At 35.4% G+C, this 17,835-nt stretch overlaps 1 protein-coding gene across 1 annotated transcript; it reads right to left on the bottom strand.

Annotated features, from left to right (window-relative positions):
- Nucleotides 1-3,956: 3,956 nt before the first annotated feature.
- Nucleotides 3,957-5,116, bottom strand: LOC128868577 (uncharacterized). The gene is made up of 2 exons (XM_054110832.1): nucleotides 4,928-5,116; nucleotides 3,957-4,852 (listed from the first exon to the last, which is right to left on the bottom strand). Exons 1-2 carry the CDS (start codon nucleotides 4,985-4,987, stop codon nucleotides 4,217-4,219), a joined length of 696 nt encoding a protein of 231 aa, XP_053966807.1. The 5' UTR covers nucleotides 4,988-5,116; the 3' UTR covers nucleotides 3,957-4,216.
- Nucleotides 5,117-17,835: the final 12,719 nt, after the last annotated feature.

Genomic DNA, 17,835 nt, shown 5'->3' with positions numbered 1-17,835 from the left:
AGAAGGGGACAGCTGCTTAAAACTTGTACTTATTTCAATGAAATTTCTTGAGCAACGCATAATTTTTTTAGAGATGCTGGTTAAAAAATTCAAAATTTTGATGAAATTTAATTAATTTCGTATAAATTTTGAAAATTTTGTTTTACATTACCTCGGTTAAAGAATGAACAACATTCAAGAAAAACTAACTAGAGAAATATTGCAAATGTCGACACACTAAATTTTTTTGGGAAAAACATAGCAAGTATTAAAAACAATTAACTCAAAAAATAATTCATATATTAAAAAAAAATGTATGCGAAAAATTTTCCGAATGTTAGAACAAAATTTAACACGAAAAACATCGCATACATTAAAAACAAATTTAATTCGAAAAGTTTGGTAAATATTGAAACAAAATTAACTAGAAAATTTTTTAAATATTAAAAAAAAATTTGAGAGGACTTTTCTTAGAATATATAATAAATAAAATTATCATTATATATCTTAATTTTTTTGCTATTAATATTATGAATTATTTAAAATCTGTATGTATACACATTTGCCTAAGTTCAATTATTTTCATAAAAGTACTTATTTAGCAACATATTTAATTCGAAAAACATTGCAATTATTAAAAAAGAAAATTAATTCGGAAAACATTGTAAATATGAAAAAAAAACTATTTCAAAAATCATTGCAATAACAAAAAAACAAAATAAAAAAAGCATTATTCGAAAAACATTAAGGGGGGAAACCGGTTTAGATCGATTAAAAAATCAATTTTTTTTATTGCATAAATCGTTAGTATAACTACTCAAGAATATGTGGTAAAAAATTTAAAGCGAAATTCGCATTATTCCCGATTCTATGAGCACTTCAGTGACTGCCCGTCGGTTCCGCACCGTAGCGCGCGTTATTTAGAACGACGTTTTTCTCGAAACTACTTTTATTCAACTGGTGGGCATTCTAGCTTAAAAGTTATAGACTAATCGTTCTCAAATTTTTCGGGATTTTACTTTGTGCTCAAGCGCCTCAAAAGCATGCAATTTTCAATATTTTCTCTCCGCCACTATCTCCTGCGGAAATAGCTTCAAAGTGTACCTAAAAATATAAATCAAATATCCCTTAAACTTAAACAATTTCTGATTATTCCTTCTTTGTTCAAAAAATTCTCGAAAAACACCAAAATTTTGGCCTCCTAGACCGGTTTCCCCCCTTAAAAGAAAATATTAGAAACCAAAATTTAATTCGAAAAATATTAAGAATATAAAAAACTTCATTTGAAAAACATTAAAAAATAAACATAATACGAAAGAATTGTAAATAAAAAATATATTTAATTCGAAAAACGTTGTAAATATTAAGAAACGAATCATCATGCACACAGTTTTCCAGTCTATACGAGTTACATGTACCACTGTAGATGGACTCATATAGAGAAATAAGCCACAAAATTGCATAACTAGCATTTTTTACAATTTTAACACACACACAATTTATAATTCTATTTTATACCTTTAGAGGCCTTCGTAGGCAATGGAAAATCTCCGAGTGCATTTCTGCCATGAAAAAGCTTGGGAATCTTTCATTTGTGAGAAGCACACAACAAGCAGGAGGAGGTGCCCGGCCAAACACCTTTTTATATTTTTTTATTTTATACCTAGGACGCAAGGACTGTAGTGTTTCATCATAAAAAGGAATCAAATTCGACCGTCACCGACATTGATAAAAAATTCAGACATTAGCTTTAAAAATGGTGCACACCAGCTATTATTTCTTGGCCCCTTTACCATCAGCTATTGTCGGCACCTTTTCATCTTTTGATTGTGGGATTTTAGAGTGTAATCTATACTCTTAAACATACCTTTAAAAATATTATTATTGTTATAGTTTATTAATAAGTAGAATTAAAATTACAAACTTTTTATTGTAAATATTACTAGGAAAATATTTAGAGGGTGAACGAAGTGTTGCCTATTCAAAACACCATAACTTTTTTGTGTGAAATTAGTTTTTATTGACTTTAAACACAAAATTGTTCAAAATGACCACCTTTTACCGTGACTATAAGCCTTCAAACGGTCAAAAAATTAGTTGCATGCTACACTTTTAAGCCGACTTCGAGCAGCAAATGGTTTTTTTATGGGAAGTGTTTTTGTGGCAGAAATTCTCTTCTCCATTGCCGGCTGGCATATAACACATAGGTGATATTTTATTCGAGAAAAAAAACTAGATAATTTTTTTTTCATTTCATCCATTTACTTCAATTTACGTACAGTTCTCTCTTAATTCTTTAACTCAAATCAAATCTGTGTGAAATAAACCCATACACTCACGCTTTGAAAACTTCTGGAATACGTCTTTATACTTATATATATATTCTGTTAAGCAGAATAACACAGTAGTATAAGTTGTTGTTGTTAACAAATATGCACACTTTGTATGACGTATGTGATGCGATTCGTAATCAGTGATTTACGTTCTCACAAAACAAATCGTAAATGCGTTTTAAAAATAGTTTAGAACTATATATACGAGTACGTATGTATATAAAAACCATAGGTATATGGACACGGAATCTCTCTCAAGTGATCCAGTTATATTGGAAATTATCCTCAATTCTCCAAAAAAAAATTTTATTTGTAAGCTTGTATGTAATAAGAAGTAAACTGCAAAAATTAAAAAAAATGCATTTCAAAAAAAATTTAATTTTGGGATTTGGGATTGGGATTGTCAACAGATTATTTATAATGAATTATCTGCAGTTTTATAACATTTTTATTACTTTTTTTGTTTTTTGCAAATTTAAGCAAATTTTTCCGAGAAAAATTACAAAAATATTTTCTTTAACATTCAGTTTTATCACTTTTGAAAAACTGGTTTTCCCCTTTTTTTTAGTAAATTTTTAGTTTTTGTTTCGTTAATGCTGAGATTATGCTCAGAAGTCCCTGCAAATTAAATAGTGAAATTCGCATTATTTACGAGGTATATTCAAATACGTACAGCGAGAAAGTGAAAAGTTTGTGCAAAGTACTGCTCTAGCAAAGGTCCATCACACGCGCTCGTATGTTGCGTTCGTTGACAAATCGATCGAGACGTCGCTGCGTACATCAATAAGTATTTTCATGGTCAATTTCTAATAGAAATATTTTTAATAGTGTAGAGTACAATTACACGAAACCCATTTTTATGGAATAATTTAACCCCAAATCTGCTCAATTTGACCTCCTTTGTGCGATAAGTTCAAAAAGTCTTTGTAAGGAGGAGGATATTAGTCAGGTAATAATTCCCGCAGCAATTAAGGGCTAGAAAGAAAATTTAAATGATAAGATGGAGAGGGGATTCATTACTGCTGTTCCAACTTTCCCCAGGTTTTCTTAATAAATATGAGGAGTTCGTCGACAAACACAGAGAACATAGTTCGTCTATTCTCAATACAGTCGTCCCAAAAATGTACCTCCTAAATAATCGAAAACCAGACAGCGGCAAAGAAAAAAGATGTACTCAGTGGTACGTCGATAATGCTTTTGTCGATCATATGTCATCGCCTTAGATTGTGTCCCATAATTAATTCTATCAGGGCTCGTTACTCATTCGTCCTCTGTGTGGGAAGGACACCTCTTATCACACTGTCAGGCTTTTTCAGGAAACACTTACTTGCTTTGCAGCTATCAGTACTGCACCAATGGTTTTCTTGAGGTTTATCAGTGAAAATCTTGACGTACCAGACTGTTTCCGATTTGATTACCCATAAAATTAGTTCCGTAGCTCGCCAATGCATCAGCAAGTTCACTGACTTGAGCATAACAATAACCTGATACCCACATAACTGCAAACTCATTACAACTTGCAAGTGCATTTAGCCTCATTCCTGGATTACTTTTAAAGAGGTGGGAGTGGTTTCTAAGGCCTTCAGAGCAGCTTGAGTAACAATGCATGCCCTACTATTAGGTCCAAAATCTAGACAAATTAAATGCATTAAAAATTGTGTAGCTCCTTTATAAAAAAATTTAAAAAAAACTCACTGACACGCAATTCAAAGTTAATTCTGCTAGCTCCACACTAAGCAGAGGCTCAAGCATAAATTTCGAAACTAACATCTTTAATTTTCCTAAATAAAATTTCCGAATTTTTTAAACTTGTCAACTTAAATTTTGCATTTAATGATTTAATTCATTTTGGCTTCCCAAATGTGCATGGACTGCGCTTGTCGTCTTTGCTACTTGCGTTCACTTTAGAATTTCACAAAGAATCTCATGAACTCCTTAAAAGTTTCCATGCGTTGCTCCACATTCGCTTCGGCTCTCATTTTGGCCAACCAATTCAACATCTTTGCTGCCTCACCATCCTCGTCACTGCGCTGCGCCGGCGTCAGTTGTGCCAAATACGCTTCTACCTCGTTCACAAAATTATTCATAAATTGAGTTTGCTTTTGTGTTACGTCGCGTTGCCAATTGGCGAGGCCATTCTCTTTTAGCGTACGCTCAATTAAATAATTTTCTGATTGAAAATTTCGGCGTGTATTTGTAGTATTATGGCGTCTTAGAATTGCTTCGAATTCTTGATAAATCAGTGTCTTGGCAATGAGGTAGAAGAAACGATTTGCTATATTGCTTTTCAGTGGTGGTTCTTCTTCCTCTTTGTCCGTCACTTGGCGCACGTAATTCTCCATTATACCCCGCTCTGCCTCCATGAGGTCGGTATGCATTTGCATTACTGCTTCACTTGCAAGTACTTTCTGCACCAAAGCCTTGCTATGCTCCAATTCATAGTCGCTCAGCTTCAGGTACTCCTCAATCATTGTGGCCAGCAATTGTTCGCGTTTGTTTGCTGATCGCTCTACAGATGCTGGGAAGCAGGAGGGTATGAGCTGAAAGTATCAATTTTTGGTACATCCCATAGAATTTTTTTTTTCCTTTTAATAGTACTTTTTTCAATCACTTACCTCACCCAGAAGAAGTGCCAAGCCGAGCAGAAGCCCAAGTCGATTTGTTATTGCGAACATTTTGACTCTCTACAACTGCGCTCGTTCTCGCTTTGCCGGCAAATGTGTTTACAACGAAATTTAGAGTATCAATGCGTTAAACGGAAAATGTTGACTGTCAAACGACTGAAAAGACAGTGGCGGTCATCAGTGATAACACTGAAATCATTGCACACTCAATTTTTCGCTGCAAAGTAGAGCTGATTAATTTCCTTTGGTGCTTATCACGAAGCTGTTAGGGTCAGCAGTAGAGTAAAAGTATCAACTTGAGTTGAGTTGATTTTAATCGAAAAGTACACAAATATTTATGAGGTGGAAGTAGAAAAATACTCGCAGGTTTGTAATTGCTAGCCGAGAGGCGACCACTATTAGAAAAAATAATTTCTATCATTTTGGTGTTTCGTGCCACAGCTGGTTTTGATCCTAGGTACTCCCGGATGGTAGATTAACGCACCTATCCATTCAGCTATGACGGCCGTTATTTATATATATTTAAATATCATAAATTAATTAACAAGCAGATTTTGTAAAAATTCTATCTGGGCCCACGAAAAATATAGGTATGTACATAAAAATTTCAAAAATGGTGACTTTTGGAATACCTTGAAGTGATAACCTATAGCTAAAATGTACACAAAAACAACCTCCAATTGTTGTAACTGCAAATATGTTATGAGGCTAAAATTCCAACAGGGTTGCATTGTATATTTTTACAACTTTCAAGATTCACTAAATGTGAAATCCTAGCTAGATGGTGCTCGTTTTTTCACGGGTTTCGAATTCATGGTGTCCGCATTCTTTTGCCGAGTAGCTCTGATTGATTTTAATAGGATTAAGTTCTTGTAGGATTAAGTATGATACTTAAGTACTACAATGCTTTACTGTTGCAGATGAGTCATTGGTGTGAGAACAGATATGAGAAGATTACAGCTCGAGTTTATTTACTAGGTTAGTATGAAGTTAATTTTTTTTGTTTTTGTAGTGTTTTTTTCAGATAGTATTAACATTAGTGTACTCAGTCAATCTCCACATAAGAATGCAACATTGAAATAAAATTTCCGTAAATGTTCATTGCAAATTATTCTAAATTGTGAGAATGGCGGTGAACCTCCGGAGTCGCCTTAAAGTAATATAACTCGCAGCATAATCAGCTGAAACCAATAAATTTAAATGCAAATGGACTTTTTATTGCACTTGGAAACCAAAAAAATCTACAATACAAATCTAAAAATTTTGAGTAAAAAGTTTGAAATTTTAATGAAAATTTAGCAAATTTTCACCAATTTTATAATTTTATACAAGTTCGAAATTTTGTTTATATGGTAGTTATTGTAGTATGAACTAAACTTTTACTAAAAATTCAAATTTTAATTTTCAAATTTAAATTACATAACAAACAAACAAATAGTGAAACTTATCAATATGTGGTGTACATTATATTTTAACGCTGACTGTACATATGTAAGTTACCGTATACATTTTTCGGTATTTTTTCTGGTAATTAAGTAGAATTTTGCGCTTTGATGTACCTATTAACTCTTTCCGTCTCGGTGGTTAACAACGCTATTTTTTATTTTTTTTACGACGGTTGGCGACATCTATGTTTTTAATTTTGCACGAATATTGATTATTGCAACAGTAACCACCGTGACGTAAATATTTCTAGAATTTGCTTTTTTATATGGTCACTATGAGTGGGACTTTCCTTGGTATTTACAATATTTTAGGCAATTATTTCAATAATGCAACGATCATTGACGCAAAGGGAAATTGAAGAATGTTTGTATGAAGATTTACCTTCAGGACCTTAAAGTGAAGCCAGTTCAGATGAGGATGAAAATCTAGACACGCCTGAGTGGCCAGTGTCAAAATCGATATTGGATGTGTGTGGGGCAGATGTACAGAATATCCATGAAGGGCTATTCGACGACGAGGATGACATACCATTATCAAACTTTGTAAGTCAGAATAATATTGTTAGCTCTACGACCTTGCAGCCTCCTAAATGGAAAAGGACCTTTTCTATGGATATACCTGTCGAGTTTGTTGAGAGTGTGGGCTTAGCTGATCATATAATCAGCTTGGAAGATGTAACACCACTCCGATAGTTTCGCATGTTTTGGACAGAGGACTTGGTGGAGGTCATAAGCTTTCAAACTAACCTATATGCAACACAAGAAGGTAAACCTTTTTCTCCTACCAGTCCTTCTGAAATACAAACTTTCTTGGTCATAAATATGGTGATGAGTATAAAAAAGCTACCGAGTTACAGAGATTACTGATCTTCTGCTCCTGATTTACGTGACTCCTACATTTCCTCTTGTATGCCCCTAAATCGCTTCAGCTGGCTTCTTGGATGCTTGCATCTCAATGACAATAATCTCACGCCTGCTAGAACGCATCCAGAAGCCTAGCGTGCCTGCTGAAATCCGCCATGAGAGTAATCGACACCAACCGCTTTGAGGAACACCTAGAAGATGCGCCTTTTGCAGTACCAAAAGCGTCCCTGTCCGCACAGTATGGCAATGCAGAACATGCCACGTCCCACTTTGCCTCCGAAAAGGAAAGACATGTTTTTCAGGTTTTCACAAGAAATAATTATTTGTAAATTTTGTATTGTCTTTTTTCTAAAAATAAATACAAAAGTGAAGTAATTGAGTTCATTACTACCCTTTACTGGTGGTGACCACCTTGTTTCTCAAAAACCTAACAGTAAATATTTTTTTTTTTTGCATTCGTGTGATACTTGTATTCCATATTCACCAATTAACAACAAAAAATAAATTTTTTATGTCGCAGTAAAGAGCGTGACGGAAAGAGTTAAGAAACTTAAAGTAGAATGACAAATATATTTGTGGTTTATTTTTAACCATTATACCCCTCTAATATGAGTCTTTTTTGCACATTCCCGTAAAAAGAGCCAAAAAAAATTCGTATCTTTAAGGAGAAAGAGTAAGCCATGTCCACAAAAATGTTCCTCTTTAATTTTTATATAGAATTGCTGAACACATCACATGCATAAAATATAAGGATCGCATAGTTTTCTATGTCGGTTTACCATAAGACTGTTGAAGAAGAAGCTTTTAAGTATCGGATATTTTCTTAGCTGCATAGGAACTATCGATATCGATAATTATGCTTTGACAGCTGAGAGTATATGTTGACATTTCCGTTCGGTAAGGTTTGGTAAATCATTATAAATAATTTAATACCAGAATGACACTTCTAAATTGTGAAAATTTACTTTGAAATAAATATATCTGTTCGCGAAGCGCATAGAGCTCTGACGGTATCAACAGTCCTTATTCCTTTCGAAATGGACAGGAGGAGCTGCTGAATGGCCCACACTATCGAGCCTTACTGGCTGAATTTTTGTCTGCAAACATTAACTAGCCTAACATCGAAGACATTTGGTTCCAACAAGACGGTGCGATTTGTCACACAGCGCGCTTAAACAGTCCCGGTGGTCTAGAGCTCGAAAATTTAGGGTAGATTCAAAAATGTTTCTTACAATAAAAAAAGTTAAACACGATATTGAAATTTTTTAGACTTTTTATTTAACTTCTTTCACAAACAAAAATGAAAAAAAAAAATTGTATATTGATAATTTTAAAAATAGCGCTGAAGTTGACCCTCCCGAAAAATTAGACCTGATCTGTGTTGTCCATTTTGGCTTTTCTATTTATCTGAAACACAAAAAACAAAAAACAAAAAAAAATTATTAATATGACTGTAGCCATGGCCCGCTTCTAGAATAAAAAAAAAGAAAAACAAAATTTAACAAAATAGCGAGGTTTTGAACTTGGCACACTAAAAATCGTTTTTTTTTTTTTCAATATTTTAATAAAAAAAAACCAAATAATTGAAATAATAATATGATTCTAGTAGGGGCGACAGCCATTGACGTTGTGAACAACATATTAAAATTTCATACAATTCGGTTCAATAGTTTTTTTTAACACCAGGCCGAAAAAAGTCGTTTCGAGATAAATGAGTTTAAAGTTTGAGGTATAGGAGCGCGCAGTCCACTCTCTATCTAGTTAATGGGTTGTAGAAGCTATAATGTTAGGAATTTCAGTATGAAAAATTCATAGTATATTCTTAAGATACTGCACTTTCGAAATATCGAAAAAACAAAAAATCGATTTCTTGAAATTTCAAAACCACCTTAACAACCGATTTATTAGACTGATCAAATGGATCATATAACTCCTAGCCGCAGCGAACATATGCAAAACGTATTCAAAAAAATAAAAGGCTAGAAACTATCTACCAGATTTTAATAAAAAAACTCATTCCAACATTATTTCAGCTTTATTTTATCATTTTACATTCTCAAGCTCTTGAAAAAAAACACCCGATGTAACAAGCGAAAGTGTTGTTAACATATGGATAAAATCGATATTTAATCTGTCAAACATTAGTGCATTTCCAGCTATATTTTAGTAGAAATGTTACTCACTGACATCAACAAAACGCATTTTCTATTGAACCATAGATGACTATTGAATAGCCATGCGTGCGCTGCTACTTTTACGGCTTGTGTCGAGCCAATCGACTCAATTATAATCACCGAAAATGTCCATGTTTATCCATTATTATCGTAGTGCTCTTTAGTAATTTTTATACAGTTCTCATGCGAGCAATTTTAGTAAATAGTAAACATGAAATCCAATTTAGTAAATAGTAGATTTGCGACTTAATATCTGTCCAAAAAAAAGAAAAGAAAAAAAACATTGCAAAAAATAAACTCAAACTTGGCATAATCCATACATGAGCCGGCAGAGAAGATTAACCATTAAGCAATTTGATGTTATTTGGGTATATAAAACAAGCTTTTATTGGATGAAAAAAATCTTCGCTCCCAATGGTGTTGCGCTAAAATAAATAACATTTAGCGGGTGGAGTTGTGGATAACATCTGGTATCTATTTCAATAAAATCCCCTCTACTAAAATTTGTGAATCTACATAAGTGTCACAAGCATGGAAATTTTCGAAAATAGCTTTACTTTTTTATTACTAATTTTCCATGTATTTCCCAATTGTAAATACATATGAAAGTGCACGCTTAGTTCCGGACATGTGGCCTAAATCCATGCAATTATTATTGTAACAAAGAGCAGTAAGTATTTGCTCTTCTGCTAACAAATTACATTCATTATTTTCGTTAAACGCATTCTAACCGCTACTCGGATGGGAATTAATTTTCGTATCAAACAAAAATATCTCAGTTCTACGTTTGTGCCATCATAATAATAAGTAAAAGCAGTAATGAATGTAAAAGCAAGCAAAAAAGGTGGGGGTGTAAGAGGAAGTACCACAAGTATGCAGCAAGCAGCGGGAATTTCATTTGAGTTATTTCTACAATTATGAGCACCGGCTACATGAAATAGTGTGCAAAAAGCAAAGCACGAACCACACAGAATAGGTGAAGAAATTGAAAGGTGCCAAAAAGAGTGAAGAAACGGGAGAGCTACTACGCAATGGGCTCACAAATTAAAAAACGCATGTCCAATAATTAGTTAAAGATTCGTATATTACAATATAAAGTTAGGTTAGGTTAATGTAAGCAAAGGAAAAGAAAGGCAATATGAAAATTGGATGTAATTATAATTATAATTATTAAATAAAAAAATTAAGCAAATATCTAAAAATACGTCAGCTCAGCAACAGATTTTAGCAAATTAATTCAGAGCAATCTTTTGATGGATACTCCAGAAATATTTTTACTTTTTTGATTTCATTTTTTTATTAAAATTTATTATAAATGTCTTCCCATACGAACGCTGGTTTTGATTCCCATTTTTATAAAGGGTCTTTCAAAAGTGATGTCTTGATGTCCGTAGTGAATAATTCCTAGGCCGTACCATTTTTTATGTTATCTTTGGCATACCTCAAGTAGGTAGATGTAAAATTTTACACGATAAAATAACGCATTAAAATTATTGAAGCTAATTATGAAAATGGTCGAACTTTAAGAACAAAAAATTCACAAAATTTATGATTCTTTCGCTGGAAACAATCGACCGAAAGAGTCGACAGTTCAAAGGTTGGTGAAAAAATTTCCAGAAACTTAGTTCATGGATGGAAAAAGTACAGACAGATCAGAAACTCGATGCTCTGTTAAGAATATTCCTGCTGTAGCGCACAGGAGTAAGACAAGTGCCGGGGTAAGGCAAATACTCCTAATATAGACTTCATCTCAGGAGTCTCTTCTAGGAGCTCGGCTCTCTACCAAACCTCTTACTTAGGAAGCGGGTAAGCTACATAAACTTTTGTTACCATTTTTTTAACTCTTTTTCGTTTTTTATTTACATGCATGTATAATCTTTCAAGCATATTAAGTAAAAATTTCAAAACACTCGGAGCAAAATTGACGAAGTTATGAGTACTTGAGGGTCCGTTGCTGCAAGCCAGGTCGCTATACCTAAATTGAAATTTGAATTGGTCGACCCAAGGACACCAAGATATTTGGTGGCTTCTAAAACATTCAGGACATTCAGGCTAAAAAGCCCATTGTATAAAGAGTTCTGGAAAAGGATAGATAGTCAAGGAGGAATATGAGAAAAGTATCAAAAAAAGAGATAGCAAACAAAAGAGACAGATATAGAGATAGTTAGTCTTATGAGAATTTTCCAGATTCTTTGGCAAATCTGTAAATTACTCATTCTCACGACATCGGAACACAAAACTCGCAGCCTTGCTCTAGCAAAGGCAGGACACTCACAGAGAAAATGCTCAGTGCTATCCACCTGCTCCAAGCAAGTCAGGCACATTGGGTCCTCAATCATTCAAATGGGGGTCATATGCTGACCCCATGGGTTGTGTCCTGCAATAATACCGACCACCAACCGAACATCTTTCCTTTCAAGTTTTATTAGAAAGTTTGACAGCCATTCTCAGGAAAAAGCATTGGAACAGTGCACTTTTACAATGCCGTCCACCACGCTTTTACCCTCGAAAGTCGGCGGGTCTTTCGACTGGCCGATAGCTTTTCAAAGATAGCTGTCAAGATAGTATTGTTGTCTTTTGTACAATAGATCGTCTTGTTTGTCAGTATGTATCTCTACCGTCATTGCCTTTGCTTCCACTCTCGCGAATGATTCACCAGACGTTGCTGGTCTTTGAGGTCTTTGCCTTGTCCGGTAAACTGCATTGGATAAGGTCGAGGATGCAGGCATTTTCGACTTCTGTATCTTGACTTTCCCCTTCTTTGCCTTTCTCCTCTTTCCGGTCGTTGAAACAGACCCCTTTTCGGTTCCGGAAAAGTGCAACGTTACAGAGGAATCCTCTGTTCTGCCGCGCTTTCCCGTTTCCATTACAGGTGTCAAAGTTGACGGAGCTTGAGTACTTTCCCTAGCTACTGCTTCGGCTTTCTTCGCCTTCTGTCTTCTTCGTTTGATCTGCCTTCCGGATAGACCAGCACCTGCGTTCGAATCTCCAATAACTTTGCTATTCCTGTTCAATTTTAAAGCATTTTTCCGACCAATCATTTTCCAATTTTGCATAGTACTTCTTCCCATAATGTACAAAGTATCCTCAGAAGCTTTCTTAGTGTACTTTTTTTTAATCCTCTCCGGAGTATCTTCTTTTGGAAACGCAAATACATTCATTATATAATATAAAAAACGCTTTTAAAGGTCAAGCATTTGCCATACTGTTTCTACAATTCGTAGTGCACAGTTTTGTGGCGCATTCGAACCACCGACCGATTTTATGACCATATTTCTACTCTACTAAAATGCGCTCGGGGCCTATCAATAGAAAATTTGATGATTCATGCACACAATGAGCATAGAATTCGAGACCAACTGAATTACTGTAGCACACAAATACCCCAGATACGGTGGTCGCTTTTCAATTTACTCAATCCAATGAGACCAAAAAGCTGTATACCATATGCATGCCCGCATACGTATTCAAGCATATAAAAGCTCTTCCGCTGCTAGCCAAAAAAAAAAAAAAGTTCTAAAAAAATTATTTATTTATGCTGAACGCGCTCTCTTTACAATATATTCTTTTTTTTTATTATACTGAATTTGTTATTTTCCCTCGATTATTTTATATTTTATTTTTATTTTATACAAAAGGCATTCAAGCAAGTAAATTAACGATTTCAAGTTAAATGCACAGGCAGCACAATATGCAAATAAGGGCAAATAAATACAGCCACACACATGCATGATTGTGTGCATAGTCAAAAAAGGCGCTAATACACATGAGTACTTTGCCAAACAGAACACTTGTACAACTATATACATACATCCACACACGCATGCGTGCATACATATATAAATGAAGGAGTCAACGCACTACCAAAAGTCAGGGAGATCTAAAGATTGTGTAGGCGTCATATTGCCCTACGATTGTACAACAAATTCCCTTGTATCCATGTGTATGCGCTAGAATATCCTTGAATACATATTTGCTTTGAAAGGGTACCTGCGATTCCGCGTCAGCCAGCTCATTTATTATTAATCAATTAGGACATATATAAACACATCACAGATGTAATTTAACAAAAAAAGGGGAATATTCAAATGCGTTCTAACACACACAGTCATACAGGTATGTTCATGCGCATGTACGCACATTTAGCCAAATACTGCTACCGCAAACGCCTCCACGCGCTCCACAACATCACTGGCGGTTTTGAGGTTATTGTATAGTGGTTGTGTTTATTTGCATACTGAGTACACGCCGCGATGATTAAAATCAAGCGAATCGTGCACGGACTGATTACTTTGCCGCACTTTGAGACAGGCTAAGGATATGTGGGCGAAGATTTGCATGCGTGTATATGTATGATATGTACATATGCTTGCCGTTGTCTAGTGAGCTTGTACATAGCCATTCAGATGGTCGCAATAATTAAGTCGAATTTAATTTAACGATCAAATTCATATTCATTGAAATACTCATCTTATTCATATTTATACAATATTATTATTCATATTCATATTCATACTCATAATCCTAATCAAATTCGTATTCATATTAATATTTATATTCCTACTCATTTTCATATTTATACTCATACTCATACTCATACTCAAATGCATACTCATACTCATACTTATACTCATACTTATACTCATACTCATACTCATACTCATACTCATACTCATACTCATACTCATGCTCATACTCATACTCATACTTATATTCATACTCACACTCATACTCATACTCATACTCATACTCATACTCATCCTCATACTCGTACTCATACTCATACTCATACTCATAGTCATACTCATACTCATACTCATATTCATATTCATACTCATATTCATATTTATATTCATACTCATATTGAGATTGTATTCATGCTCATACTTATATGTATATTTAATCCTATATATATTCATATTCATACTCATTAAAGAATTACAATTAAAATTAGAATTATAATTAGAAGTAAAACTAGAATTATTTATAATCAAAATTTTCAGTTATTAATTTTTATAAGGAAACGTTCTTTAAATTTAGATTAAAATTAAGTTTTAAATTAGAAAAATTCAAATTTTATCAAATCTATTTAAAGTTAGAAATGACAAAACTTCCATTGCGAAACATCAAAGATTTATGTAAACAGAAAAAACAAAAGTCAGATCAACTGCAAACAAACGAAGGCAATGCCAAGAGGACAATTCGTAAAGCAAGTTGATGTCATTTATTTTGAGTAGGTAAACTTTCTATTTTCAATTAAGCCGCACGTCAACAAAAGCTATGCAAAAATTCCTAGAGAATATTAAAATTTTGATTTCTGATCTAAGGCTTCACAAAAAATAAACGAAAAGTTTGAGACGCAAAAACAAAATGCATGTGACTACCTCAACTCACAAATAGTTATCCGATTTCAGCAAGTTAAAATTTCAGCTTTTGTCTATCACTTATGGCAGTATAGATATATAGCAAATATGGAAATATACGTACGTAAATATGTATCCAGTTTTACTCGTACGCCAGTGCACTTAAGTGCAAAACTGTTGGGTGACATAACCCTGTTTTTTTTTTGTGTTTTTATTTGCTCTTTGTTTTGAGAGAACGGATGGGAAATTCAAAATTCAAACATTTACAATTCAGATTTGATGATGAAAGCAATGACGTGCCAAGAACCTAAATTCTTTAGGCTATGATTCATGTGACTGGCAGTGCTGCGAGGTGACTAAACTGACAGCATTGCTTTCATCAACGTGCAAGTATCACATAAAACAGTTGCACAGGTGCAGAGAAAATATTCATAATACCATACACAATAAAAATATCAGACATACACCAATCAAAAGCTGACAAGAACCCATAAATAGGTGTGTAAGGGGTTAACGCCGTTGGATATGTTTAGCAAGATAGACATCTACATTGGAGTTGTAATGCTGATGCCTTTGCTATTAAAATTAAAGGTCGAAGCCGAAAAGTAGGAAATATTGCGTATGGGAATAAGTTTCCGCCCTCGTAAAAGAGGTGTCGCTGCTGATACTATTTTTGTGTTCACTCTAATAATATACTGGTGATTTGATTTGTTAGATGAGTGGGTTTGGCAAGGCATGTGAAAAGGTGGTTAGTGTCGTGCGAGAAGCCTTGAGGGTAGTCAAGTCCTGTAAATCCAGGCTGAACTATGTCGGTAGACATAATAGCCTAATGCTAACATGGGTCCCGGGACACGTGGGTGTCGCGGGTAACGAGACCTCTGACTCCTTAGTTAAGATGGGCTCTGAGGCCAACTTCTTTGGCCCAGAGCCCGTTTTGCCACTCCCCTCTACGGCCATCACGACCACGGTTAGCAAATGGGTAACTACCACCCACAAGCGAGCTTGGCAGGCTGAGAGAGGCTGCAGATGGACAAAACTGATGTTACCTGTCATGTCCGATCGACTGTCGCAAACCCTTCTATCATTAGGCAGAGGGGAGTGTAGACGGTTGGTTGGACTGATGACGGGCCACTTTCTGTGGGCAAAGCACATGGAAAGGTTGGGCATCTCAGACAGTGTACTCTGCCCAGCCTGTGAAGAGGAGGATGAGACGGCGGACCACTTCCTGTGTGTCTGCCCCGCCTTCGCTCGAATCAGGTTTAAGGTCTTTAGCACTGATGTTTTAAGAAGCGACCATCTTGGCTCCTTGGCACCACAAGATCTACTCAGATTTCTTCGGAGATCGGGTAGACAAAAAACAAAAAAAAAAAAAGGCCATATGTATGTTTAGTATGTCGGGGTCGATACTGCATCAGTAGGAATTTAACTGGCTACAATATCTAGAACGTAATTGTGCCAATGTTACGCGGGTCTCACGGGGAAACTGGAACTCTTCATCTGCTGTAGGTGATAGTGTCTCGATCGCAGTAGTTGGCATTCGTTTGAAGCGTGAAGATACTTTTTTATCTGACATCAAAAATGTTTACGTTCTCGCCGAAAAATCAACATTTGCGGGAAGACATGCTTCATTAATACCTTTTAAAGAAAAGTATAGCTGAAACGTACGCTTACAAAGTGGCGATTTCGACGTGAATGATAAAGATCGCGAAAGGGCACCGAAAAAACTCGAAGATACTCAACTACAACAATTATTGGATGAAGACGCTTGTCGAACTCTTGAGTTGGATGTTGACAGATCAACCGCCGGTAAACGTTTGCACGCGATGGAAATGGTGCAGAAAGCAGGTAACTAGGTGCCACATCAATTAAAGGAGAGGAATATCGAGAGACGTTTGGTGACGTATGCTTCCTCGAAGAATATGCGATATATGAAGGATATAACGTTTCACTGCGAAGGTCTGCGTTTTCGCACAAAATATGTTCCGGTTGCCCACTTGACTACGGATTATCAAGAAAAATAAGAGAACACAAGATTTTGTACAATACTTTCCCTTTTTTTTTTGAATATTTAACATTTCTCTATAAAAATATAGCTCATTTCCTAACACCCTTTCGACTTCCCAAATTGAACAACCAGGTTCTGCCGCTCTCATTAGAAGTTAGGTATCTTGGAGTGATACTTGACTCCAAACTCCATTCGAAGCTACACATTGAAAATCGGGTAAAGAAGGAGAGTATAGCCTTCTACTCCTGCAAATCTAATTTCGGTAAAAAATGGGGACTCCAGCCACGGGTCGTGCTGTACAACGCAGTGATTTTGCCAATTTTAACGTATGGATGCCTAGTTGTTCGGAACACTATAACACTAAACTGGGGAGAGTGCAAAGGACTGCATGCATTGGCATCACCGGAGCATGTAAAACTTGCCCCAGTGCTGCCCTGAATGTTCTTTTGCACTTACTTCCAATCAAGTTAAAAGAGATTGGCCTCTAGAGACAATCTTTCAAGGGACATGGTAGAATTTTCGTGCAGTTAACATCGTATTTCTCCGAACTTCAAACAGATCTCTCTATCCGCAAACTTGAGTTTGAGGGTCGTGCTAGGGCAATCTTTCCAAATATGCAGGATTGGATCAAGGGGAAAATCTGCACCGAAGCTTGCACCTCTGTCTTCGCTAACGGCTCCAAGATGGAATCAGGAGTTAAAGCAGGGCTTTTCTCCAAATCTGCTAATTTATTCATCTCCTTTAAACTGCCGAAAACTGCTAGTGTTTTTCAAGCAGAAGTCTTTGCGATTCTGCAGGCATGCAAACTGCTTAGGGAACGCGGGAGCGAGAGAGGTATTAACATTTTTTCCGATAGTCAAGCCGCGATTAAAGCTCTGACGACGCCATGGTACAGAACGAAATTAGTAAACTCCTGTAAGGAGGAGATCAAATCTCTTGGGTGTGCAGGTAACGTTTCTCTTATCTGGGTTCCAAGACATAGAAAGGTAGAGGGAAATGAAATTGCTGATGAGCTTGCCACGAATGAGACTGAATTGGCCTCAGAAAC

Source organism: Anastrepha ludens, chromosome 6, assembly GCF_028408465.1.
Source record: "Anastrepha ludens isolate Willacy chromosome 6, idAnaLude1.1, whole genome shotgun sequence".
NCBI lineage: Eukaryota > Metazoa > Arthropoda > Insecta > Diptera > Tephritidae > Anastrepha > Anastrepha ludens.
The sequence above is the reverse complement of the archived record's forward strand: the minus strand, read 5'-3'. Positions and strand labels throughout refer to the sequence as shown.

Excerpts from the sequence above, each read along its gene's own strand:
- LOC128868577 (XM_054110832.1), bottom strand. The coding sequence starts at position 4,987 with ATGTTCGCAATAACAAATCGACTTGGGCTTCTGCTCGGCTTGGCACTT. Across the intron at positions 4,853-4,927 it reads TGGCACTTCTTCTGGGTGAG|CTCATACCCTCCTGCTTCCC; the intron begins GTAAGTGATTGA and ends TGATACTTTCAG.